The sequence below is a fragment of the Chenopodium album genome, chromosome 2 (genome assembly GCF_948465745.1).
Source record: "Chenopodium album chromosome 2, dcCheAlbu1.1, whole genome shotgun sequence".
Classification (NCBI taxonomy): domain Eukaryota; kingdom Viridiplantae; phylum Streptophyta; class Magnoliopsida; order Caryophyllales; family Amaranthaceae; genus Chenopodium; species Chenopodium album.
The window spans coordinates 77,220,944-77,248,907 of record NC_137835.1 but is presented as its reverse complement, the minus strand read 5'-3'; the positions used below and the strand labels follow the sequence as shown (position 1 = coordinate 77,248,907).

The 27,964-nt window shown below is 34.0% G+C and overlaps 2 protein-coding genes across 3 annotated transcripts in view; one reads left to right on the top strand and one right to left on the bottom strand.

Moving 5' to 3' along the window:
- The first annotated feature begins 3,412 nt into the window (after positions 1 to 3,412).
- LOC145601274 (flavonoid 3'-monooxygenase-like) lies at positions 3,413 to 6,767 on the top strand. Its single transcript, XM_081657263.1, has 3 exons — positions 3,413 to 3,954; positions 4,571 to 5,023; positions 5,963 to 6,767. The coding sequence occupies exons 1-3, from the start codon at positions 3,502 to 3,504 to the stop codon at positions 6,608 to 6,610; spliced, it is 1,554 nt and encodes a 517-aa protein (XP_081513389.1). The 5' UTR covers positions 3,413 to 3,501; the 3' UTR covers positions 6,611 to 6,767.
- A 195-nt stretch (positions 6,768 to 6,962) lies between these two features.
- The window catches only part of LOC145601262 (DExH-box ATP-dependent RNA helicase DExH14-like), a 34,138-nt gene continuing 13,136 nt past the window's right edge, over positions 6,963 to 27,964 (bottom strand). For both annotated transcript variants that reach the window (XM_081657244.1, XM_081657252.1), the window contains 31 exons: positions 27,717 to 27,782; positions 27,237 to 27,359; positions 26,134 to 26,283; positions 25,286 to 25,498; positions 24,688 to 24,840; positions 24,189 to 24,413; positions 24,007 to 24,108; positions 23,862 to 23,942; positions 23,636 to 23,716; positions 21,073 to 21,276; positions 20,807 to 20,923; positions 20,601 to 20,723; positions 19,559 to 19,648; positions 19,333 to 19,458; positions 19,094 to 19,156; positions 17,651 to 17,739; positions 16,069 to 16,159; positions 15,219 to 15,368; positions 14,602 to 14,793; positions 14,353 to 14,418; positions 12,960 to 13,115; positions 12,732 to 12,875; positions 11,724 to 11,791; positions 11,464 to 11,629; positions 11,325 to 11,387; positions 10,877 to 10,972; positions 10,598 to 10,765; positions 9,752 to 9,922; positions 8,093 to 8,239; positions 7,598 to 7,729; positions 6,963 to 7,504 (listed from right to left, as the gene is read on the bottom strand). In XM_081657244.1, the coding sequence (XP_081513370.1) occupies positions 7,418 to 7,504; positions 7,598 to 7,729; positions 8,093 to 8,239; positions 9,752 to 9,922; positions 10,598 to 10,765; positions 10,877 to 10,972; positions 11,325 to 11,387; positions 11,464 to 11,629; positions 11,724 to 11,791; positions 12,732 to 12,875; positions 12,960 to 13,115; positions 14,353 to 14,418; positions 14,602 to 14,793; positions 15,219 to 15,368; positions 16,069 to 16,159; positions 17,651 to 17,739; positions 19,094 to 19,156; positions 19,333 to 19,458; positions 19,559 to 19,648; positions 20,601 to 20,723; positions 20,807 to 20,923; positions 21,073 to 21,276; positions 23,636 to 23,716; positions 23,862 to 23,942; positions 24,007 to 24,108; positions 24,189 to 24,413; positions 24,688 to 24,840; positions 25,286 to 25,498; positions 26,134 to 26,283; positions 27,237 to 27,359; positions 27,717 to 27,782 (3,903 nt within the window). In that variant the 3' untranslated portion in view covers positions 6,963 to 7,417. The remainder of the gene's footprint in view (positions 7,505 to 7,597; positions 7,730 to 8,092; positions 8,240 to 9,751; positions 9,923 to 10,597; positions 10,766 to 10,876; positions 10,973 to 11,324; positions 11,388 to 11,463; positions 11,630 to 11,723; positions 11,792 to 12,731; positions 12,876 to 12,959; positions 13,116 to 14,352; positions 14,419 to 14,601; positions 14,794 to 15,218; positions 15,369 to 16,068; positions 16,160 to 17,650; positions 17,740 to 19,093; positions 19,157 to 19,332; positions 19,459 to 19,558; positions 19,649 to 20,600; positions 20,724 to 20,806; positions 20,924 to 21,072; positions 21,277 to 23,635; positions 23,717 to 23,861; positions 23,943 to 24,006; positions 24,109 to 24,188; positions 24,414 to 24,687; positions 24,841 to 25,285; positions 25,499 to 26,133; positions 26,284 to 27,236; positions 27,360 to 27,716; positions 27,783 to 27,964) is intronic.

The window sequence follows — 27,964 nt, the reverse complement described above, 5'->3', positions numbered from 1 at the left end:
ATTAGAAGTGAATTGGCTACGTCATGCGGAGTAGAGTGGTGGTTAGAATGTGTGGACGATATATCCTCACTTTTCTCAGAAAAATCAAATTTATCCAATTAAGTTTGATTAGTAGGACAATTTCAATGCGCCTAACTTTAGTACTACTGGTATATTAATTTCTCTATATATTTATTTATTTATTTATTTATATTTTAATTGTATTTATATATGCATTACTCCATATATAAGAAATATTTATGACTTCCTCAACCAAAAAAAAAAAAAAAAAAAAAAAATTGTATTTATGACAAAAATGAATAAAGTAAGATAGATGTGAATATGTGATAGAAAGGTAGGTGATTTTTGAAAAAATTTAGGTTAAAGTGTCACTTGGATTTGGATTAGAATTCCGAATTTGAATAGAGTGTATATGTGTGAATATTATGTGGTAATAAGATAGTAAAATAGTGAATAAGAAAAGCGAATATAGATTAGGCTGTAGTTTTCAGCGATATAAGCGGGAGATGCTCCGCAGTGCAAGATCTACTCGACGATCGTAGTTTTTATGAAGGAAAATTCTATTTGATTCAATATCTTATGTATTTGTTAACGTTGAATCTCTATTGTAGATGTCGTATGACTTTTAATTAATGAAATATTTTTGCTATTAAAAAAAAAAAATGAAAAATGGGCTGCATAAGATGATGAAAGTAATAAGTTTAAATTTGTTTAACTCTATTTTAATCTAAACTAGTTTTTTGACCGAGCAATGCTCGGATATTCATAAGAAAATAAATTATATTTTCATATTACTATAAATTTGTATTTGTTTATAGATTTTGTATTTATTTAAATATGTTATTGTTCTATTATATAGGTTGTTATATATATATATATATATATATATATATATATATATATATATATATATATATATATATATATATATATATATATATATATATATTTTAGTATCAATTTTCTTATTTTTTTAAAGGAAAAAAAAAAAGCTTTTTGGCGGGAATTTTTTTTAATGTGGACGCGACACATGTATCTCTATAATAATTCTGGTGATTGCTTTAGTATATAATATTGATTGATTGAAAAGTCAACAAACTAAGCTCATATTTTGGATTAGTCTTTCTATTACTTCGGAAAAAAAAGAAAAAGTGTTACTCTTACAAGTAAGAAATTTGAAAATTCAACGATCGATATTAACTAAAGTTTGAAGAAGTTAAAAACAATCGTATAATCATATAAACACGCATATAATCAAAATCAAGTTATCAACAACGTAAAATCAAAATCGAGTGCTCACAAATAATTGAGTTTGGTTCTATGAGCATCATATGGTGCCCTAGCTAAGAAGTATTCTCCAAATTATACTCAAATGCATTAGTATGTAGTAGTATTTTTAATTGTAGGTGTTCACGTGGCAATCTGAATGACTGTAAGATGGGCACGAAGAATTGAAGACTATTAGAAAGAATATGGAACTCACAATACAACCACCACCTTCATAGCACAATATCTTACTTGTATTTTGTTCCAATCAACTTGGCAATAACTTCCTGTCAAATAAAAACTTGGCAACAACTACAGCTACTAGCTACTTTTTTTTTTTGTTTTATTCAAATGTGCATACAATCTTGCTATTTATAGCAATATTAATGACATTATTGATAAAGCAATTTTTGAAACTCAAAAAAATACTATGATGATAACAGTTCTAGTTGTGACTTGAATACATACATATACACTCTTTTTTTTTTTAAAGAACATATATACTTTTTAATAATAGAGCCCTTTCCCTAAATAATGTTGGGAGATTATCTAATTTCCAAATTATAGCCACTCTTTTTTTAAATTCCCACTATACCGTCCACGTCACCGGTTCAGTGGGAATTTTTTAAGAAAACGGGTTTATTAGAAAACCGCTACTTCAAGTAGCGGTGTGCTACTGAAAACCGCTACTTCAAGTAGCGGTTTACTTATTAGAAACCGCTACTTGAAGTAGCGGTTTGTATTTACTAATTAATTTTTTAATAAAATCACTTTCTCCCCTCCCAATGTAAAGTAATTTAGCAGAATCATCCAAAAAGAAAAAAATAAATAAAAATTCGAATGACACTCCTCAAGTAGCCTTCCAACGCAACAATCCCTCGCGCTGGAAGCCGTTTTCGCCACCATCGACGCCTTCCTACGGTTGTTTGCCGACAATGATTGCTGTGAGAATATAACCAGAAACGAGGATATATCAAAGGATTTGTGATTGCCGACACCGATTGCACGCCAAATTGCACCGAATATCAAAGGTTTATGAAACTTGGGGATACAACTATTCAACTATTTGAAGGTTTAATTTTGACTGATTTATAGATATTTTGTTTTTAAAGAAAAACTTACAAAACAAACCCATAAACCGCTACTTGAAGTATCAGTTTTAATTTCATAAACTGCTACTTGAAGTAGCGGTTTTAATTTCATAAACCGCTACTTGAAGTAGCGGTGTTTTGAGGAAAACCGCTACTTCAAGTAGCGGTTTACAAAATTAAAACCGCTACTTCAGGGTTCGTTTGACATTGCTGTGATTTTCTGTTTTTTAGTTTTTTGTTTTCAAAAAGTATATGATATGAGTCCCATAATGAATCAAAAATTATATAAACTTATTAAAATTATGATAATTTTGAAAACTGACAACAGAAAAGTGGAAACACCTTTTTCTTGTTTCCTGTTTTTGGTTTTTGGTTTTCAGTTTCCTAAAATGATGCCAAACAAGCCCTCAAGTAGCGGTTTATTCTCATAACACCGCTATTTGAAGTAGCGGTTTGTTGCTGGACCGAGAAAAAAAAAACCGATTTGTTTTCCTTAGCTGACGTGGACGGTATAGTGGGAATTAAAAAAAAGAGTAGCTGTAATTTGGAAATTAGATAATTTCCTAACATTATTTAGGGAAAGGGCTCTTAATAATAAACTTTTTGTCTAAAATCTTTTATATTGTAATAATCCAATCCTAATATGTTGCACTCCATATTAGTTTTAATTTAATTGCATTTTTTTCTTAATCTCTGTAATAAGCACCTGATTGATATATTAACCAGGATCTTGCTAACGAGCGGCCCGAATCATTAGATAAGGAATAATTATATTGGTTGAAATAATATTAAGTTAGGAATATATGACAAAATCACGCATCATTCGGTGTAATTAATATTAGTTTCACTCTAAGATTTCCACTTTAATTTAATTCTCTTATCCAATGCCCCGAGAACACTCATTAACTTTGCCTATTAACCATAACTCCACAAGTATATTCCTTATTTAACAACCATCTAATCACTGGAGTAGTTATTTCGAAAAATAAAAAGTACTTTGCATTTGTTTACCCCCAAGAATATCTCCCTATATAACAACCTTCCACATGCACACCTAACTCTTCACAAAAAAAGTACCTCACTTTCATATCATTGTTTTATTACTCAAGTCCATTTTTCATATATCCTCCTCAAAATAGTAAATATGTCACCCTTAGAACTAACCTCCTACACCATTGCACTAGCCATATTCATCTACTACCTCATCACAACCACCATCACCCGGAACCGGTACCCCCGGCCGCTTCCACCGGGGCCGAAGCCGTGGCCTATAGTGGGAAACCTACCACACATGGGGCCAGTCCCACACAAGGGACTAGCTGCCCTAGCACAAAAATATGGACCACTCCTCCACATGAGACTAGGGTACGTCCATGTGGTGGTGGCGGCTTCGGCTTCGGTGGCGGCGCAGTTTTTAAAGAGCCATGATGCAAACTTCTCAAGTAGGCCTCCAAATTCAGGAGCAAAGTACATAGCATATAACTACCAAGACTTGGTGTTTGCACCTTATGGTCAAAGGTGGAGGTTGCTTAGGAAAATTTCTGCACTTCACTTGTTTTCTGCTAAGGCTATGGAAGATTACAAACCAATTCGTCAGGTTCATTTTAAATTTATTTATTTATAATTTTAAAGTCATATACGTAGTATATTTGATTTTTCTTAAATTATGTTAATTATTTTATGAAGATTTTTTTTTTTGGTCGTACAACAATTAAGGTGAAACATTAAATGTGGGACACTTCCTCAAAAGAACGTTGCAAAGTTTGTTTTGCCTATTTGGCTGGCAAAATATTTATGTAAGTAGGTGGAAAAAAAAAAAAAAGTAAAATCATGCTTGATCCTAGATGAGCTTAATAGTAGCAATATACTCTAATTTTCCGGAATTAATAACTATTTCATCCATTGTATTTTGATCTAATTTACAACAATTAACAACTAATTGAAGAAGTACCAGAAAAATAATAATAATTATTATTATTATTTTTTTTTTTGAAGGAGAATAATTAAATTTCTTTACACATGAATCTATATATATATTTTTTTTTGAGGGACACATGAATCTATATAAAGTGTGATATCTAGTACCAACAAAACAAAAAAATCAAAATAATTGTTACATATCATAAATGTTATCTTATGTATTTGAAGAGTTATTTTAATTTGCATGGAATTTAACCTTTTGTTTTGTCCAAAAATATTTGGATCATAAATAGGAGGAAGTGGCAATACTTACAAAGGCACTAGTAAAGGCAGAATCAAATGAACAAGTTCAACTAGGACAACTTTTGAATGTGTGCACCACCAATGCCTTATCAAGGGTGATGCTAGGAAGGAGAGTTTTTGGCGATGGCACGGGCGAAAGTGATGAAAAATCAGAGGAATTCAAGGATATGGTGATGGAAGTCATGACCCTTGCCGGAGAGTTTAACATCGGCGATTTCGTGCCGGCTTTAGAATGGCTAGACTTGCAAGGGATTGCTTCTAAGATGAAGAAGTTACATAAGAGGTTTGACAATTTTCTAGGTGCCATTTTGGAAGAACACAAGGCTAACTTAAAGGGTGATCATTTTGGTGGGGATTTCCTAAGCACTTTGATTTCTTTGAAAGATAATTGTGATGGTGAGGGTGGCAAATTGACTGACACTGAGATTAAGGCCTTGCTTTTGGTAATGATCTCTACAACTTTTATCTTTTATTTGCAGTTTTATATATGGTATCGTTATAACAGCTTTATCCGTTGCTTTTAAGGATTAGCTTGCAAGTAGCCAAATTATTGAATAATAATTCACTAATCAAGCTTAGTCAAGCAAATTAGCTTAGAAATTAGTGATATCTAATGAATAATATTATTTAAGAAAAATACGGTTTATTTTTAAAAAAAAACTCCATATTGACATGTACAGATGAAGTTGTACATTATTGAAGTGGCAATTAAAGCCCCACGTCGTTGGTAGAGACGTAGAGTAGTAGGTGCTCTAGAAATTACTAACGTCATTATCTTACAAACAGTCAAATTGGTTAAAGGTCACCCAAGTCATTTTTGAGAGGTATCATCCCTTCTATTTTATCAGTCCTATTCACTAAATCGTCTCACGACATCAACCATTATTAGTTACTGTACTTTGGAGTGACGTCGTTATTCTGGTGTATCAACAATCAATTTTTTTTCTTCTCGTAAAAAAAATAAAAAAAATTCATTATTTTTAGTGCTTGTTTGGTTGATAAAAGAAAATAGAAGAATTCTAATTTTCTACAAAATGAGAAATTGGATTTTTTTTTTTATTATTTTTTTTTTTTTTTTTATTTTTTTTTTTATGTTTGGTGTTTAAGCTTTATATGATCTTATTTTTATTCTTTCCTAGCTTTTGTGAATTTTTTGGTATTTAAAGTCTGTTCACGTTTACTGAACTGAATTGATTGAAACTAAACTGAACTGGATATTTTATGAGAGAAGGAAATTGGAAACTGAACTGAATTGATTGGAGCTGAGCTGAGCTGAACTGAACAGAAATTAAGCTAAAATGAACAGGCCATTAGTTACATAACATAAATTATGTTCACATAAACCAAACTTGATTTCTTTTTTAACTTTAATCTTGTGACAGAATATGTTCACAGCAGGGACTGATACATCGTCAAGTACAACAGAATGGGCCATTGCAGAACTAATCCGCAATCCAAAAATCTTGGCTAAAGTTCAACAAGAGCTAGACTCAGTTGTGGGTCAAGACCGACTTGTAAATGAATCAGACCTCCCTAACTTACCTTACTTCCAAGCCGTCATCAAGGAGGTGTTCCGACTCCACCCATCGACTCCGCTCTCCCTCCCTCGAATTTCAGCCGAGTCGTGTGAAATCAACGGTTATTACATCCCTAAGAACACCACCCTCTTGGTCAATGTATGGGCCATTGCGCGTGATCCAAATGTATGGACCGACCCACTAGAGTTCCGGCCTGAGAGGTTCTTAAAGGACGGTGAGAGGCCTAATGCAGATGTCAAGGGTAATGATTTTGAGATTATTCCATTTGGGGCAGGGCGGAGGATATGTGCTGGGATGAGCTTGGGAATTCGTATGGTTCAATTATTGACAGCCACTTTGGTCCATGGTTTTGACTGGAAGTTGGCTAATGGGCGGGTGGCCGAGAAGTTGAATATGGAAGAGGCTTATGGTCTGACCTTGCAACGAAAGGAACCCTTGATGGTCCATCCACTACCTAGGCTGCCCGCCCTTGCCTATAAAGCATCATACTAAAGTGGTGTTTCAGTAAGATAATTTGTAGCATTCCAAGCATTTTTACATATTGAATTTGGTTATAGCTAGAACTTGCACTTGTTTTGTGCATATGAGTGTTCCTTGTACTTTCAATCAAATAACTATATGAATCACAGAATGAGGTATTCATGCTTTGCTTACTTGATTTGAAGATTTCGACTCAATTATCAAATTGATAAAGTAATTACATGACTGACAGAATCACAGAAAGAGGTACAAAATAACAATATAATCCTCTTATATAGGCAATTCTACCTCATTCTGAAATTCACTTTATATTGAAAACAATTGGGTATAACTGTATAAGAATTGCACTGTAAAGAGTAGAGTAGGACGGGAACTAACGAAACTTGTAATTATGTAAACATGGCCAAAATTTCATTTCAGAGATCATTCGATTTTGAAGATATGTTATACACTCTACAGGCGAAGAGCACTCTTCATTGTCTTGTATTTGACATTTCAGTACACTGTGTAAAGCATAAAAACAGTTCTGACCAATGATCGAAAACCATATACGGAGTATTTACAACTTAACTTGGATGCATTTTCCATTTGATGACTTTGGCAAGGCCTTTTGGGATTCTCCCTGACGAGACTTCATCGGGCATACATATTTTTTTCTTTTTTTCTTTTTTTTTTTTTTAAGGTGCATACAACTTAAAACAACATAAAACTTGCCAAATGAAAATTCCAGATCAGATGAGAAATCCGTACCCTTATATCAGAAAATACCGACTTAAAGCAGGCACATTGGCTCTTGAAATTGGCACCTTACTAGACTCCTCAAGGCTGATCTCTGAGAAGTTCTTCCAAAGAGTACTCCAGTTCGTAACCAAGATAACAATCTGAGACCAAGATGAGCTTCAACCCCTGGATAAAAGAAGAAAGACATCAATTAAGATGAAATAATTACTGGCTATCAATTAAGGCATATTATTCTCTAGTTTGATAAAATCAAGGTACCTGGCATATGACCAAATCTGACGGAAAATCTATGTTCGTAACCAGGTGGTCAGCAAATGAAACTCTCTTCAATGCATATAACTCAGAAGAGACAGTATTTCCGAGTACAAGCCACCACGCTTCATCTTTAACCTGTTAACATAATTTCAGTTTGTGTTACGGGTAAACTTGATTTTAGAAGTACACAGTGGTTACATGCTGATCTTGTGAAATTGATGCTGGTAAAACTTTTAAGCCTGAATCTAGCTCTAGCCCACATTTCATCCAAATAGTAAACATATTACTTAGAACTAACAAAGCCTGATATCATATGGACTGAAGAATCCACAGCTTAGAAATCCCAAAAAGAAATATAGATTCAGCAACAAGGCTGATATTTGTCTTGGGGGTTATATTTATATATTTTTATTAGGAAAAAATAAAAAGCCAGTTTTGATCAGTTCAAACAACAAATTTACATTTGGCCAATACAAATCACCGTCTCTAAAGATTTACCTTGGGGAATCGAGGAGTAAATGCTCTTGGTGTCTTTCGCTTGGCATTAACATTCTCCAACCTCACATTAAGAGAACTAGAACTTGCCCTTTCATTCTTTTTCTTAAGTCTCAATTTCACATGTATGCGAGGAAACCTTTGCAAATCCTGAAGTAAATGAATAAGATGTAAGTCATACATAAATTTGGAAAAGGATGAACAGCGCAGGAACAATAAACAAAATCATATAAGTTTCAACAGTCTTAAGTAGAAAATAAAACATTGTGCAACTTCACACAAAATACAGCAGATTGGTGAGAGACAAGAACATAGAACCACCAAACACATATTACCCATCCTCTGCGGCTTAGATTCCAAAATCAAGAAAATTTAGAAATTACCAGGTTTGATTCATGAGAACTTATCCCGTGTTATACACAGAGTGCAATGTTTTGAGTACAAATATCCCAAGAAAAAAAGAGTAGAATAACTATCAATGCCTCTATTAGTCAGTGAGAACTGCAGCTTCTTGACTTACTACTAGCATTTGATAACCATCAAAAAGTGTTGCAGTAAATGAGTCAACTGCAAGACCAAAGAATACCTAAAACAATCCCGACCCCAGGAACAGATTCTTGGCAACCTTGAGTTGATGCCACTTATTCACAAATGCAATATATTAGGAAAAAAAGATAATAATAAATAAGTGAAACCAAGAGATAAAAATAAAACCCTAAGCCTCCTTTTCTCTCTTCTCTCTTCTAAACCTAGTCTCCATTGTCAATTTTAAAGGGGCTTCCATCGGATTTCACCGGTGGAAAGCCCCAGTTTTTATTTTCTTTTAAGCCTTTTGTTTTAGGTTACAATAATGTCTCCCTCGAAAGAAAGGGTTTATCTCCTTCAAAAGACAGGGTTTTTTCGATCTCCTTCGAAAAACAAGGTTTTTCGTACTCCTTCGAAATCGAAAGACAAGGTTTTATTTGTGCTTAATTTGGTCCCCTGTATGGCTCGAATTCGGGTTACGGAATCAGTACAAGAATTTACTTTCTCACAAAATTGCGAAGCGACGACGGATCCACTCAAAAAGTTGTATGAGACAACGAATCGAGAATATGCCGAATTGTTATATTTATGTATTTGGATTCTTAGCCCTTCCCCGATTAATTCTTGTTTGATTTTGTTAAATTCGTTTTCATTATCGTTCATTGTCAATTATAGATGCCGTATGACTTATATTAATGAAATTTAGTGTCCTTTAGGACTTGTTTCAAAAAAAAAAAAAGATAATAATAATTAGATAACTGTAGCTTCAAATCTTCCCAGAGAATATTTTTGGCTCTACACAGTAATTCAACTCTGAACAGAACATTTATCCTGGAGAGTAAGCACAAGAAGAAAACAGAAAATTTCAAACCCAATGTCCTCTCTTCTGTATTTCTCTCTCATAATTGGTCAAATTCCTTTTCTTTTCCATTTGTACATATAATCACCTACACACTCAGCTACTCAACCACTAATGTTTGCACACCTCAGCATCACCCACACTACAATATAGCTAATAAGCCCACACAGTTAGCAGTAATGAGATGCCTAAATGCTAATTTCAAGATATGTCCAAAATTCAAAAAATAAAATAAAATAAATTGCGAGCAAGGGAGAAATCCTCTTTCATTGCTTTACCTCGTATAAACTTGAAGCTGGGAAACTTCCAAGTAGACCTTGCATAGTCGCCCTAGGAACATCCAATAGTTGCTGCACATTTGATATTCCTTGTCTTGTGAGTGTAACCATAACATTGTTGTTCAAGCAGGGTAACATTTGTAAAGCAGAACCATTGTCAAACCACAACCCCTGTAAACCAAAGAAACTGTTAACAGTAATTCTTCGCAAGGAGTAAAAGAAGAAATATATCTATTGAACACCACAGGAAGGTCACAGTTAATCATTAAACATAAAATGCAGCAGGAGGATTTTAAGAATGAAAAGTTGCAGTGACACATCCTTCCAGACTACTATTTAAACCATCAGATTTTTTTTTTTTTTTTTTTTTTTTTTTCCCTGCTTTCTTTGGGGAGGGAATGGGATGGCCACAGGTCCACAGCTAGGAATCAGTTCTTGAGGCCTTAGACTTGCAATTTTAAGATGCTTACTAGAACTCCTTACCTGGAGAAGAGCTAATAATCTGGAAACATACTTCAGGCATACAGTAAAACTTCCTAGTAAACTTCAAATAGAATTCTGACAAGCTCATGCATATACACACAAAAACCATTTGTACAGACAAAACCATGCAGAAATCCATCAACAGGAGCATTAGTAAATCAATAACTTGAAATCTTACATAAAAAATTAAAGATATAGAGAAGCTGAAATTAAGACTCCCGAACATCATTGTTTATTGGGTAACAAGCTACCTATGTCAGCTTAAATATAATTACAACAGACTGCGTATAAAGCAATGTAAGCACATATAGGCTAATTCTTATGACAAAAAAATAAAAGACATATATATGGGAAGAAAAATACCTGCATGACCATCTGCATTAGATGCATACAATTAAGTGTGCTAGAAAGCCATCCACTGTTGGCACATACATCTATCATGGCCTGAATTATACGTATACTCTGATCCAAAACAGACTTTAGATCTGTCACATAGTCGCTGACTGGCAGCTCTAACTGGGAAAAGTGTGCCTGTATTCAAAGTTTCTTCACTTATAGTATATTCCAGAATATCTAAAGTCAACTTCACAGTATAAAAATGCAAAGAGGTGACATAACAGATAATGTGGATAAAGGAATGACCTGAAAGAGCAAATTTGCTTTAACATGTGGATCATCAAGACGATTCTTATCCACCTTGTATGGAAGCCTCTCAGCTAATGTTGCATTGTGGTTTTCCTAGAGAAAGAGAGAGAGAGGTAGCAGCTTTAAGTGTTAAATTAAGGAAGACTAGAGACCTAGAATGACTTGATAATTATTCATAAAGTTGAGTGCAGCTGGCAAAATTTTCAATTTTAAGTGATTGTTGTTGATTAAGCATAACTATTTTTGCATATTAGTGACACCCTCTCTAAGCCTTGGTACTCATATTTATAAATGACATAACATATAGATACCGATTGAAATTTTCATCATCGAATAAAATTTCTAATTGCATAAATGATAATAGTGAGAGATACATTACCAAAAAAAATATGCTATGTTTCAGAGCCAAAATTTCTTATGGCAAATAATGCATATATAATTATACCTCATTATGCCGCACAGGAAGCTCATCATACTCTGAAGCAGCAGATAATATATGCAATGAAACCTAGGAGAGAAGGATCTGATTAAAAGAAAAGGATGGGAGCTGAAAACAAACAATCACATCTCAAGCTAACACTCACTTCAAGCGAAAGGCCTGGTCCAAGGTTGGAGCCAAACATTGACACGGTCAAATAACTAAGGTAATATTGAGATGCAATCGAGCCTAGAATCATCGGTTCCACACTATCCTCAACCATTTTTATACAACCACTGTCTTCTAGATCCTCAAATGTACTTTGCACCAACCTGCGACAGAGAGTTAGAAGGATGACAATACTAATACTAATAATGCCTTTATAAAAGAAGTCATGTAAAAAGAAATGAGCCACTGATTCATTACCTTGATAAGTAAGAGCTCACGACCACTGGATTGATATCTTCCAAACCATAATAAGCTGGATTAACCGTCTAGATTGAATGTAAAATGTGATTAGTTATTGCAGATAAAATGACACAGATGATAATATGACAACCAGAACCTGAAAGCCAGTATTTTTTTTATTTATTTTTTTTATTTGCCCAGTGGCAGGGATCCGGTATTTTCTATTAGGGGTAGCACTGTATGTCACATGAGACGGACTTGAGCACAAATTAGAGTTGTAAAAAAAAGGTGAATGAGAAAATCGCCGGCTTAATATGTTAAGTCTTGAAGGGCAGTCCTAAGATTAAATCCTATTTTCATCTCTATATATCAGAAAAAAGATACTAACAACACACACTCATCTTATAGATAAACCATGACAATTATGAAATAAGTATACTAAGTAGCAAAAAAGGCGCATCTTAAGATCCTTTTATTCTGATCATTCTTTACACTAGCTTCAATCAGGGAAAAAATAATAAGTATTCAAAAGAAATGAACATGTTGGCACAGTAAATTGTAAATTAAATGAACGTGCCACCATAGGCCATTAGTCCCACTAAATAGATCTGCCAGTAATTCCATGTGGACTGCATTGTATCTAACAAGTAGCCTATTAATGAACTTCCTGTTAAAGAGAACGACTATTACACTAATGAAAACACAAATCCAGCAAAGATAATAAAACTATATAGACATAATTGTTGTTTATTTGTTATAATGAAGTGTATAATTTTCCTTTGGGTTGTAAGATAAATATCACCACTTCAAACTAAAAGAAAAAATCTGAGTAAAAAGGCAAACAAATGAAGAAAACGTATTATACCTAAGAGGACAAACAGACAGTTCAGCAACAGTAAGGAAGCAAAGAGTAACAATAGCTTATCGAGGATTTAGATATTCAATTTAGAGATAACGAGAAACTCCAATGCTTATCATCACAATCCCATGCAATAAGAGTTCATAAAGTAATAAGTAGAAATTTACCAGCCTTCGGTAAAGATAAGTCCAGGTTAAGTAGTGGATGGCATCCTCCTTATGGGAAATTGTGCCGGACACAATTTCTGCATTGAAGTGATTGTGCAAGTGCTCTCTGAGACTACTCTCAACTGGAAAGGGTTCATAAAGGAACTGCAAATAGAAAAAATGCTTTTAGCAAACAGATTCAAAAATGCATTCTCATGATTGAATTTCAAAGCAATATGTATATAATACCTTTTTGTAGAAACTCTTTTTTGGTTCATGAACCAAAATAACTGCTTTCCCATGCTGGTCATATTGAGGTCGACCAGCACGACCCATCATTTGCAAGATATCTGTTATAGGAAAATCAACATATCTTTTTGATTTCCCGTCATAAAACTCTGTTCCCTGTCATTCAACAAAAAACTCATGATTTTAAAAGGTGACACTCAGGAGATGAATGGTATCATAGAGGAAAACCTAGAGATGCAAGAAATAGCTGCAAAAGTAAAAATAAGAGCCATTAAGTTGGATAACTCATTTTCATCGTCATAATTTGGAATAAATTGTGACATTCAGCCCTCAGCCCTCAGCTGTTGACTCAATTGTAACGTGAGGATTATGAGTACAATTTCTTTCAGTGAATTCCTATACATGCACCAACCATTGAAAGAGGTAAAGGGAAAGGTTTATGCATAACCTATCAAGCTTCCTTTCTAAATGGGAGTGCATTGGATTCTCTGCTGAGTTGTCTCCCTAATAACCGGTTGCATTCACAATTTGTTCATAAGTTTTTTTTAAAAAAAAAAAATAATAGCAGTCGCAGGTATTTCAATCCTAACCTACTTTATCACTAATCTTGCATATCCCTTCTCTCTAACCCGATAAAGATTGTCTACATAATCATCTTCCACAACCCAGCCACTTAATATTAACAGATACTGCCAATTATTGACACACAAACATTAAAATACATAGTCAGGAAGCACCCTCAAAATGGTAATAACCAAGGACCAGATTCAGGCAATATGAAAGAGAATAGGAAAGCTAAACATCAACCTACTCCTAAATGCAAATATCCGTCAGTATGATTATGAACATTAATTAAACAAACAGAAAAGAGAATATTTTCCCTGTCCTTACTAGATCTGGTTTTAATAGGGTTAGGACAATTTTAAAGGGTGTTAAATGGGTTTGGCTGTAAAGGACAGGGTTTCCCAATAATTTTGTAAATGCAAATAGTTAGGATAAAGAAAACTAATTGTGTAATTCTGTAGTTATTTGCAATTATCTTTGCCTCTCTCCATTTCATATTTTCTTGCTTGTTTAATGACCTGTCCATAATCAACCCATGAGAGACCCATGCACAGCTTTGGCCCAAACCATTTAAACCCTTTGAAAGGTTATCCTCTTACGTCTTGAGCCACTAACAACCAAGTCTTGTCCCACCATCTATACATCCACCACTTTTTTCCCTCCTTCAGCTTAAACTACCCAAATAGGCTCTAGTCAATAGAATCAACAAAGCATCTCTGTATAGCCCAGAGGGAAAATGATAGTAGCAGATTAAAAAAAAAAAAGCACCCTCCATACTAAAACTTGCATATATCATAGTGAGATTGTATACACTTTATAGTAGGCTAACCTTTATAATAACAAGATGTGCAGGAAGATTCACACCCCAAGCCAATGTACTAGTTGACACCAATACCTATCAAGTAAAAATCAAAATACTTAAATTAATCATTATAGAAGTATACGTTATGGAGCTCAGAACGCTGCAATATAATCAAAACATGAGCAAGACAGGGCAAATGGGTGCTATTATAAATCAATACGCGGAAATTTTACATCACACCAAAAAAAAGCTTCCAGACTAAGTCAGCAGATGAACCTGGATCTTATTGTTTCCAAACAATTCTTCAACTACAGATCGATCCTTGTCGTTCAATCCAGCATGGTGCAAACCAATTCCAAACTGCAAGGTGTGCCTTAGGTTTTGATCTGATATCTGGGAAAGAATCATCTGCAGTGCATCTTCTGGTATATTCAAGAACTTCCTTGGATGCTCATCAGATGCAGCATACTAAATACAAGTGAAGGGCAAGGACAGCAGCAAAAATGTCATAAACATCCATGAACGTAAAAGCAGAGATTTACAAAAAAAAAATTAAAAAAAAAAATTTATATATATATACTTCCTCCGTTTTTTTATTATTGCACCATAGGGGTTGGATACAAAAATTTTGGTAGTGGAAAAAAGTAAGAGAGAAAGGTAAAAATACAAAATTGCCCATGTGACATTGATAAATTAAAAAATAAGTGTGAAAAAGCAAGGGTATGTTGGGTATTTGTAGTGTGAACACAAATAGTTTTTTTCCTAAAGAGGATATGGTGCAATATTTGTGAAACTTCCTAAAAAGGCAAGTGGTGCAATAATAAAAGAACGGAGGAAGTACATATAAATTAATGGGAAATAAACAAAACCAGTCCAAAGATACTCCTCTGTACCTGAATAAGGTCCAAAGCAGTAAGTCTTGTTTGTCGACGCGAGGAAACAAATATAAGAACTGGCTTTGTAGGTGAATGTGAACAGATAGCAGCATACGCAGGCTTATTCATGCTATTCATTCTTGGACAATAGAATTTCCCAGGGTATCCCTGTACATGAGAGGCAGAGATAACCATTCACCTTTTTGCAATACTCAAACCAATATCTTGTAACACAAAAACAATAGGTATCTAGAACTAAAAAGACAATAACCAAAAGACAAATATTTAAAGATGTAAACATATCTACAATCGTGAGCTAAACTATTACAAATTTACAACTACTGAAAACAAGATCAATTTTTTAACAAACCTAAGACCAAAGATACACCCATAGTGTAGCACCACAAAGAAGCAAGCAACCCAACTCTAACCTACAAAGATGTTATGTTTAAAGATCTATTTCTATAAAGCTGACGTTTCTGAAATTTAGCAATTACTTTTCAGCCACAATAGCCAGTCAAGCAGCACCAATGTTACATGGTAGCCAGTACAATATGATTTGTGGTACAGAAATTGGAATGTAGAATACAGCTCGCAGTTTTGATAAGGTCTTTTTATTGTTTTAACATCATTTATGTTGAAATTCATCCTAAATTTGCAGAATCCATCGGATATAGAATGAAGAATAATCTATGCAGCCAACTCTTGGCAATAAGGAAATTCACGCATCATGATATTTAGAAGAAATGCTCCTCTAAGAGAGTAATCACACATATCTTAGACTTTAGGAGCATATGTAGGCAACACTCTGATCATTATACCTTCATGGTCAGATATTAAGCCAATTGAAAAGAGCAATTTCACTGACCTGGATATGGACTTCAAGTGGTACAGGTCGCACACTCGGCTTGAAATTATAGAGTCCCACTTCACCGACACCCAGCCAGTCAGCCAAATTCCTATATGGTCAATAGTATGAATAGATTATCAAGTAACACAACTTATTTGATTAAAAAAATCACAAACAGAGATTCAACGTTTTATTTACATATTCATAAAATATGTAAAGTAGGAATTCATCTATTTTTAGCCACACTTATAACTTATAAGTATATAAATGATTCAAAGGTGTATTATTTTATTGCACCAAGAAGATACACAAATTTGAATTTCATTAGCTTATGTAGATACCATTTTATTTTTGTGCTTCTTTGAGTTATTTTTGTGTTTTAGTTAAAACTTCATCGATGGTAATTATGCAAAGTTTATGAAGAGAGTTATTCACGCCTTATTTTGTATATTTGGCTTTATATTGACAAGTGCCTGAAACCCTAAAGGTGGCTGCAAGAAATTAAACAAAAAGAAAGGGAAGGAAGAAGAAAAAAATGTGGTAAAGGTATAAGCAAGGTTGTTGGCGGGAAAAAGGAAGGGTAAGGCTGAGTAAGACATGAAAGGAATCAATCGTGGCTTGCAGACTTGCCAATTGCAAGGGGAGGGGCTTCTACGGAGAGAATGTGAATTAAGAGTGGTTTAAGTCAAAGATGCAAGAAATGACAACAGCATTATCGGTAACTAGTCAAAATGGGTGGGGGTGGGGAAAGCAGCTTCCAAAGCAGGTAGGCCTACCGATGGGGAAGAATGAAGTGGAGGAGATGAAATAAGGGAAAAAATTGAATTATACAAAATCGAGTTCAGAAAGCACTAGTCTACTGCAGCGCTGGCCAAGGTGGATCATAGACATCAATTTGGTTAAGATTCCCTTCCAGCCCTGTTGGTGCGATTACTGACTGGGCCTTGAAGTCGGCGGGAGGGAATATCTAACCAATTTCGAATTGTGGATAAAGAAAAGCGTAATATAGTTTAAAATGAGTTGTTTTCAAGGTTCCTGGGCTTGATTTTTTAGTGGAAATAGAACATTATCATTACTCTATAGCAAATTATAAGGCCCCTATATCAGATCTCAGATGTAACCCTAATAGTTGTAGAATGTAGGATAAAATTTTCAATACTAGTAGCTTTTTCCTCAAGCAAGATGTGTAGCTCTCTGAATAGCAATTCAAAAGTTTATGGCACTTTTGAAGTTGTATATGGAGTATTTAACAGAATATCTTAACTCCTACATAACAGTCTATAGCACAAATTGGGTAATTCAAATTTGTTTTACAGATCATTGAAGCATCACTGACGCAGCTAATATGGACAATACATATAACAAGTGTTTCTTACAATAGTGAAATATATGTAAGTCAATGCCAAACTCGCCACCTCACGTGTCAAATTTCTATATTATTAATACCCTGCTTCCTCTTTGTCTACATAAACTATAGATTTCATTGCATAGTTGTGGTAATACAATAAACACAACCAAGGGTAATTAGACAATATTAGCACAAATGCACAGTCAGGAAGGAAAGACTAATAAAGATATTCCTAAGGAAATAATTACATACCCTGCATTTGCTAAAGCTGTTGATAAACCCACAAATCGCACAGAACGTTCTGTCTGTGACGATATATATCTCATCCTTGAGACAATGACCTAAAAAGCACAATCTGCCATTAGCAATATAGAAATGATAGTTGCATGAATTGCTTAAAAGATCGTCAAACAAAGCAGGTTAGACATGATTATAATCTGAAACAATAATGGATAATTCTCAGCAACATAAACAGATAAAGTTAGCTTCAGACTTAAGAGTAAGAGCAATACAAAAAATTACAGAGACAATCGTTGTAACAGATGTGAAAATGATTCACACAAATTTACATGGTTCACTAAAGTAGCTACGTCCAAATGCAAAGAACTAAATCGAGCACAAATATTAGAGGATATGCTAGGTTAATAGCTTAAGGAGTTTATGTAGAACTCCTAAACAAATATAAAATATACCAAAAATTAGGCCCAAAACAGAAAACCATAACGAGATCCCCGTTATGGTAATGTGAAGGGGAGTGACAATTTTAAGGCATATTCTAACAACAATTTTCTTGAGCACAGGAGTAAGAAACCAACTTAGTGGACTGGCTAAGACTGTAGCCTTTCACCGCCATCCAGGGATCAGAGTTCAAATTTCGGTGACTGGTTGTTACAGTCTTACACTCTTTAGTGCGGTAGAAAGTTTATAGAATATAGGCCTATAAGCCTTTGGGCATAGGTAAAGTTAATTGACAGCCCCATCATGCCTACCTGTGCGACCCTTCTATTATTTTAATAAGTGGAAAGTGGGAAGAAAAGGATATTTTCAATGAAAAGGATGCAGTACAATTGTTAATAATCCAACCAAACATGACTGTCCAGATGTTACCTTTAGATTACTTACAAGACCAAAGTTAGTTTTCCATAAGACCATAACGCTCATAGCCTATTAGCCTTATACAGAATAAGTGTGCAAGGATGATATGGTAAACTATCTAATGTCTTTATTTGGGGGAGGGGTATCCCTATTTGTTCTCTTTAGGTTATTGAGGCAATCAGTTTACTCTTTAGGTTGCCATTTGATTTTTATTTATGTGAACAGACAAGATTATATGGACTGGAAGCCCTTATAATCTCCCTATCCCTAGTGGTATGGTAGTTTGGTTTCACCTTGAGCCCTTCATAGTTTTAGCACATATGAGGAGCTCTGAGGAATGATCACTTTCCAAAAACAAGGCATGGGGCAAAGGCACGCACATTGCAAATATTAACATTGTTATGACTACATACATAATTTGCAAATTTACACTATTTAACATATTAGTATTCAATGAGTAGTAGAATTAGTGGAAGAGAATGAGAATAAAAGGGATAGAGGAACCAAACAAATAAGACAGAATTAATAGGGGGTCTGATTCTTCGTTGCAAATCTGACCCACCCAAGTGACAACATACATGCATTTGAGATCAATATTACCTCAAGAATTGGTCCACGATCAGCTCCAAGTAGGTGAATCTCATCCAAAATCATAAGCCCTACCTACAGATCCCCAAACAGCTTAAAAGGTAGCAAATACACAAAAAATCATAAGCCCTACCTACCTACACACACGCACGCATTTCAATGTACCATTGAATTTCAACTAATAAAGGAAGGGAGGCAATAAAGAGAGATATTAACTAAGAGAAACCATAGCAAAGGGTGAAAGGGATAACCTTTTTAACATAGCTTCGAGTGTGCCAGTTACGGCTGATTCCATCCCACTTTTCAGGAGTAGAAATGATGATATCTGCGGACAAAAGGGCCATTAAGTCTGGAGTAAAATCACCAGTCATTTCAACCTGATCACATGAAATTGTCATTAAAATTATTTAACCATACAAAAAGAAATAACCAAACAAAATTCTTTCTCCAAATCAACTAGAAAAATATCCAGTGTACCATCTTTTTCCCCAGCTGAGTGACAAGTCGCCTTTTCCAGTCTTTCATTCTTTCTCGGACTAGGGCCTTCAAGGGTGCTATATATATAACCTGCAAGAATAAAAGCAGTGCATGTTTATTGATGTTAGACTAACAACGAAAACCCGCCACAAAGTCAGATTAAACCTTTGTCCAGGTTAAACAAAAACAGTTTGCCTCAAGACAAGTCTTATAACATTTACTAGAATTTGATAACTACAACTGTCCAAAACACAATTAATACAACAAAAAAGCAAATGCAGCATTAATAAATAGAATTATCGTTAACTAAACTTCAAGAGCTGTGAGCAAGAGGATTCTCCCTTTGACACATGATATTCTGCACAATTTGACTTTAATGGTCTCTAAGACACACTTTTGACCATCTTTATCTTTACTTGTGTATCATTATATTATAAATTTTGCTAATTTAAAGATACGCATTGAATTTTATTTAATATAACTTTGGACAAATTTGGAGATCAAATGCAAGAATAAAGCAATAAAATGATGTTTGATTGATTAATTTCAACTGAATATCTCGAAAGTTTGAATTATCCTTCTTATTGCTGTTTTCCAGAATAAAACATCATTCATTGCTTTATGCTTGCATCTAATCTCGAAATTCTGTCCAAAGCTATATTAATTCATAACATCAAGGCAGATCTAACAAGATTCCACATGACTATGCATTTCCCAAAAACTGATGAGAAATTACAGTAAAAGTTTGTAACATGAAAATTAAAATATGCACATTAATGAAGGAAGAAAGGGTTTATATACTAGGAGCACGACAAAGCCCTTATGTACACATACCTGAAGAAGGCAAAAGAGACAGGATCAAAAGTATGACCAAAAGAAAATTATAATTCCATCTTTCTAGAGTTCTAAGATAAATTATATTGTACATGAAGTCTTGCATGGCCTGACCAGTAACTTCATCAACCTTTATCACATCTCTGACGAAAAAATGACTTGTATATATATGCATTCTCTTAACTGGGTAACAGATCCAAAAACCAACCTTCATATCAGGCTGAGAATTGAATAGGTGAAACATTGCAAGCTCAGCTGATATAGTTTTTCCACTTCCTGTAGGAGCTCCTAAGAGAACATTGTTGTCTGTGTGATACAGGACATGAAAAGCCTACAAGAACCGCTAAGGTATAAAAAAATAAGCATCACAGTAACTTTTACACTATATTGTAGCAAGAACAAGAAGATGCGGACCTGTGTCTGAATTGGATTGAAGTGCGAGAAGCTGTACAAGGATTCATACATACTATTACCAAGCGCGGTTATTGGAAGAGGTTTTAAATCAAGCAGTTCTGTATGGGAAGTGTGAGACTGGAAAACAGAAGAAAAACAAGTGAATTCCCGTATAGAATACACAAGTAACGTAACCAATTAACAAAACAAACAAACAAACAAAGGAAAAATTAAATTAAAAAAAAAAAAATCTTATTCTTCCTCTTGTACTATAGCTTATAGATTACCTCAGGCAAAGCAAGATTGTGAAGAGATATAGTGTAAAAAGATTCTGATTGAAGCCAAGAGTCAGAAACAGCACGTATATAATATTGTGGTGGATGCGGTTCAAATATTGGCACGGTAAAAGAAAGCTTTTGAGGATCCGCTCTTGCTGTTCTCTTCGAAAGTGTGAACAGCTCTGAATGATATATATGGTCATTTTCCGAATCCTGTTCAGCATAATATCCTCAGTAAGTGAGAAATACAAGTTGCCAGCTAAAACAATCACTAAATACGATACTCTAAATTTGCATTTACGAAGTCACAGCACGTCATAAGCAGTCTCAATGCATTAATAGGATTCCAAATCTATACACTTTCAGGGGAAAAACAGCCCAACATATAAGGTCACATTACAATAGTTCCAGAGCCACCATGCCTAGGGTAAAACGAGTGTTAGAAAATATAAAGCAAATGAATGATTAAACTTAAAGAAGTCTACACTCATGTACCAAAAAAATTAAATCAAGTCTCCGCTTTAAAAGAGGAGGAACTTCAACATCTTGTAACGGTTTCCCCAAGCTTCACCTGAGGGCTTGGTCCTTGGTTTAGGCAATAACAACTCCATACATCAGCTTCTCGCATAATGTTCAGAACTCTTTAGTAATTCTTAAGTGGATTTGCTGAAAATAAGTATACATGAAAAGGAGGATATTTGATCACAACCTCTTAGTCTTTAATCTTGAGGAATAAATCATCGTAACAAGAAGAAGTAAAAATTCTAATAAAAAAAAATCCAGTTCCAGCCACTTCAAACCAGCTCTACTTCCCCTTTCAATATCTTACCATTATTCCCCCATCCACTTTCAACAGTCTCTGCCCCCCTCTCATTCACTCATTCCATCCATAGTTCTTTTTCCTCTGCTTGCTACTTGACATGTTTGTATAGCATAATGTATATGTATACTAAGAGAAATAAGATTAAAATTTGGTGGGAAAGCATAATATAGATCGCTCCCATGTATGTTTCATTGTTGCCAATAAATAATGAAAATTCACATCAAAACAACTCACATGTTGAAGGCCAACCAGAGCCATATATTACACAACATTGTGGGCCTAATAATCTTATAGAGATCTAATTACACTTCTTATTATCATCAGAAATATAATTATTGATAGAATGAATTCAAAAGAAAAAGAAAAACATATTAATCAAGCAAGAAACCTTAAGCCAATTAAATATTGCAATCATACTTTAACAAGATTTAAGTACAAGACAATTTACTTTACTGTTTTATCTATGCCATAATGGTAATGGAGGATATAAACATGCATACTTCCCCGTGTGAAGCCGCTTTTTTTAATTGAATACGGGTAACATCCTTCTAATTAATATTAGGGTGTTATTTGTTACTGCAATCATTATTATTGTATATTTTCACAGTCCACAATAGCTAAAGGGTAGTTAGCAATGATTCCTTCTTTTTAGGCTACCATTCCCATTTTAACTTCTTCCATATGGTTACAACTGGAAAATCCTTACGTATCTTCAACACTCTTTTTACCCTATAAGAAACTCCTCGTTTAAGTCGCATACTGTGACAATCAATGTATTATACACGGTACTTTCTCATCATCTAACACATTCCTTTACTAATATCAATAATTACATTTGGTCATCAATCTAAGTAAATCTTCTCCTTAATTATTAATATTAATTTACAGATCTCTAAAATAATTCTTATTTCCACTTCTTTCGGTTGATATACTGGGGATTTTTGTTTTCAAGCTAGATAAGATGACATGGATTAGAACTTTAAAACATAGAAAGATGCTAATAATAAATCGTTACCGTAAACAAGATAAGTATCACCCTTAAAACGTCTTTCCTTTTTTATAATCAACCAGTCATTTGGCCAGTTGAATGCACAGGTTATTTCTTATAAATTATTTTGCTTGAGGTGTGTCTTTAAGAAAATGAAACACCTCAGTTGGTTACTAAAATTATTCAAGTTAGGGAATGCCTAGAATCTAGATTCTTTAACCAATTAATGTTACACACTCCATATTTAAGCTTGTGGGAAACTGAAAGAAATATTGTTGATCAAATGTTTTTTTTTTTTTTTTTTTTTGACAAGATTAAATGTAATTAATTAACTTTATTGATTATAAAAAGAAGAGACATGAGTAAAAAGAAATAATGTTGTGAGTATAAAAAAAGGAGTGATATCTAGACACCTTAATGTTAATTATTTCTTCTATTTGTTATTTAACCACATGAGTAAAAGGTTTTCGAGAGGGAATAGACACTCCTTTATATATTCACCTTCACATGTTTCATCTTTAAGAATCTAAAAAATAGATGAGAAAAATGGAGAAAAAATAGCAAAGTGAAGTCACTTAGGTAAATGAGGAGGAAAGTGAAGAGAGATGCAATTAAATCAATTATTATACATGCAAGTCGGCAAAACAAATGCAATTTATTACTCCAACAAATATTTTATCCCAAAAGAAAGTAGCTCTGAGATTTTTAGCATAATTAAATATATTAATAATAAAGTTAGGATCTCGAAGCAAACATAGCACCTCAACAAGAATCCACCACCGCTGAGCAGTTCCATGAAAACGATCCTTCCAAATGAAATCAGGAGTTACAAGTAAATCAACCTGGACAATAATTACAATAGCAAATAAGAAGGATTATGTCAGCCAGTCGATGGTGTATCCAGTATCTAAATCCATGACAATATGGAGTTAATAGATTCCGTCTTATAGAGGATATATAACTTATGAAAAGAAAAACTAGAATAACCTTTAAGACAGTTCTCGTGATAGGACTGACAGTGGCTGATAACAGGACCATTGGAAAAAATGACAAATATTGCTTCACTGTCTGCAAATGCAGTAAAGAAGTTATTCTCAACATCAAAAAGTTCACATACAATCACAAGGATTACCTTCCCTCCAGGTACAAAACGAATCAGAGCTCCAATATCCTTTTCTTCCATATCATAAAGGCGATCCAGATCAGCCCCTCGATCTTCGAGCTTCCTCAAGATCTGAAATAAATAAAATACATTTATCAAAAACTACTTTAAACTGTTAGAGTGTAAAAGAGTAGGAAAGCTCCCAAAAAAACCTCTAAGGAGATATCCCTATCAAATTGTCTGAGTGGATGCTGATGAGGCCAGATTTGACGATCTACAGCCTTACAGTATTCTAACATGAACGCTGACATCTCAGACCATCCTCTCCGCAAGCATATCTCAAATAAAGCACGCATAATACGAGCCAAACTTGCACTTATATATGCAGCATCAGAAATCAATGAGAAAGCCTCTATGGATCCACGTGATATGTATAACTGCAAATAACAACATAAACAGAACAGTCCATAATCGTACTGATTATTGTATTCAAAAGATGTAAGCCACTCCATCTCTAATAAATTGCAACAACTATAGTATACCAAGACAGCCATCTGTTGATACTATAATTAAACTAGTCAAAAATTATGCTAGAAGAAGAGTAATACTGAAGTTATGGCACATGAAATATGGCAGAGGAAGCGTAAAAAGAAATGCAACACAATATACTTTGATGGAGGGACTGTATAAATTCAGAGAGACCAAATGTACCTGAATGAGGATAGAAATTTTCCCATGTTTACTGGAGGGACCACCTTTAATTTCTAAGGGGCATTCACGTGCTAAATTTTCTAATTCCATTTGTTCTTCATCTCTTACAACAATATTTTCGAACTCAGAAGAATGTGCAACCATGTCAATAACCTACATCAGTATAAAGTATGAACCAACATAAAAAAAAAAAAAAAATATCTAATATATATATATATATATATATATATATATATATATATATATATATATATATATATATATATATATATATATATATATATTATCATAAACTGAAGATCCTAACGCCACAGGATATAATGAGCAGCATATCCCAGGTCGATTATCCACAAAATAAATAAAGAACCAAATACTAATGCGTATTGATTTTGTCCTAAGGAACCTGATTGTCTAATGTACAAGAAATTCTTAATATGCTTTAGATCTAATAATAGAGAGTCACCATAAAATAAACTGAACTAGCAACCTCAACAATATTAAAACTTTTTCACCTAAATCTGATGCAATGAAGGAGATAAGTGAAATATCAGCTCAACAGATTAAATTGGTTAAGGAAGCCATTATCTTGACTAATTACCTCACTATCACTCATATGTCGCTTCAACATTTCATTGTAAGTTTCCACACTGGAATAATGTATATAGAAATGACTTGCAATACGACCAAGCTCAGTACAGTAAAAATTGCCACTTTTCTCATCAAAACGCATCATCTTTGCTTTATCAAGGGCACGAGCAGCATCAGTTATAAATGACCTTTGTTTTAAACCCAAAGAAGGATCCGCAACTATCTGTAACAAATAAGAGAAAATTTATGAGAAGTTCCTAGAGGGATATATAAACCTTATTTCTGGGCCCAGTGTCAATAACAAGTAGACGATAGGTGATGAAGACGTGTAAGTAGACACTAATACAAAACTAAGTTAGTTACAAATCCCCATCAAGGAAATCAATTGTTAGCTTCAGAAAATGACTCTCTGAAGGACAAATCTCAGCAAAGAATATACAACAAAACGAGAACAACAAATGCCCTTACAGTCATAATTGTAAAACATTACCACCACCATCAAAAAAAAATGATTGCTTGGTTTCAAACTGTAATGAACTGGCTTACGGAAGGAAAATGATCGGGAATGACTATAAGTCTGTTGCCAAAACTTGTGGAAGAAGGCAATACATATGTGTGACTGTGTGTGAGAGAGAGTAATAAGGAGTTTTAGTTTGTTAATTCAGACTCATGCAGAATATCAAGCCTCTCTAAGGCCTATTACACTATCTTAATTTACTAATCAAATTATTCTTCTTCCCTTAATCTTCTTCATCTTCAAGTTTCTAGTTCATTACACAAACCTGCAGAAATACAACTGCATTTCCAAAACTTAAGACTAAATACGAGAATATATAAACTAAACAGGTTAACGAATACCTCATCCCATCCAATACCATATGCCAAAGGATTCATCTTCATCCTTATAAATAGATAGGTATACCCAAGCCAAGCACAAGCTTCTTTCACATTTGTGACAGTACCCAGCGCAACCTCAGCATTCAAATTATCTTTCAAGGAGTTGATGAACTGCCAAAAGAAAAATTAATATAAGCCCTGTCAGAAACTCAGCCTTTACAGTTTTTTTTTCTTAGCCGTGAAATTTCTTTTTCTTTTTGACAAATCTAATTAATTAATGCATAATGTAGTGTATAAAAAGAAGATGCAAGATGACAAGGAACTATCTATATCAAAACAACATGTATAAAAACAACATAACAGCATGCCTGGCCGCCAGCCAATCTAAAGATCTGGCCAAAGAATGCCATAGAAGCATCATTTGGTCCCAAACAACAGCCAACAAGTTACATCCTAACAAAAGCTAGCAAACTACCAGGTTAGATTACCCAAGGTATCCTGATCCACACCCGTGAAGCATGTTCTCCTTACCAAGTGTGGAACACACAGATTAAGATTGGGTCATGGACACACCCGCAAACCCCTTTTTCACATCCAAAAATTCTATCCCACAAGTACAAAAAAAACCTCACAAGAGCACATGCTTTATTGATTCTCGACCCATAATGCATGTAGCACAAACATATTTTAAACAATATAAATCAAACTAAATAAATAAAATAATATAAAACTCCCCTAATTGTAAAAGAGTTGTTGGTAGTTAAGTAAAGCTTATTGTAAGGGGCTGAAATAATATAAAACTTCCAATGTTGAAATTAAAAAAGAACGGACAGAATACAAGAAATTATAATAGAGAAATTTTGGATATTTTAGCATGGGAAAGTTTCATAGAAATGAAATGCTCTTAACTACAGATATCCAACTCAAACCTATAACAATCAAACCATGAATTTAAATGACTAAATCCAAAAATAAATCATCATGTCCGCCATAATACTCCTTATTTCACTCCACGACAAGGATAACATTGCAGATTCTCAAGATAGCACTTCACCAGGGATAATAGAGAAAGCTTAAAGCAGTCTTAATCACTTTACATAACAAAAAGATCATCAAAAGACTACCTGACTTTCAATAGGGAGTTGATTAGTAAGTAGCCGCAGGTAATGGGCTAACTTGTCATGAGATGTAATGATAATGCCTTCACCACTTTTGTCAAACTGAGGCCTTCCAGCACGCCCAAAGATCTAAAAGTACAGCATCAATAAGAGTATTAAGAAATAGAAACCATAAATAATACTTCCTCTGTTCTTTTTAAATTGAAATGTTTGGAAATTTACACGATTCACACATGCTCCTTTGATCGACTTTTGTGATTTATACATTAGGAATAAATATATTCATGTGAAATTGTTAGATTCATCTTATTAATACACTTTCAAGATCTCAAATTAATATAATATTTACCTAATTAGAGATATTAAGAGTATAAAAAGTGCATTGGCAAGCATGAAACTTCCAATGTTGAAATTAAAAAAGAATGGACAGAATACAAGAAATTCTGTTAACTAAGCCACAAGCAAAAGCTACAAGAATTTTCTCACCTGCATAACATCAAGCATGCCTAAGTCCCGCCAACCACCAGCCTTTGGATCATATATTTGTGTGCCCTAATCAGTTAAAGCATATACATGTAAGCTTGAGTTGTTGATCAATAGAAGGGTATGCAGAATTTCCCAAACGAAATACATGCCTTTTGGTTGAGGGTTTTTCATAGTCAAGGAATAAAATACATAATTCGTATTCAGCATTAGCAAACAAACAAACAACCGTAACCAATTTTAATCATTTT

Excerpts from the sequence above, each read along its gene's own strand:
- LOC145601274 (XM_081657263.1), top strand. The coding sequence starts at position 3,502 with ATGTCACCCTTAGAACTAACCTCCTACACCATTGCACTAGCCATATTC. Across the intron at positions 3,955-4,570 it reads ATTACAAACCAATTCGTCAG|GAGGAAGTGGCAATACTTAC; the intron begins GTTCATTTTAAA and ends GATCATAAATAG. Across the intron at positions 5,024-5,962 it reads AGATTAAGGCCTTGCTTTTG|AATATGTTCACAGCAGGGAC; the intron begins GTAATGATCTCT and ends ATCTTGTGACAG.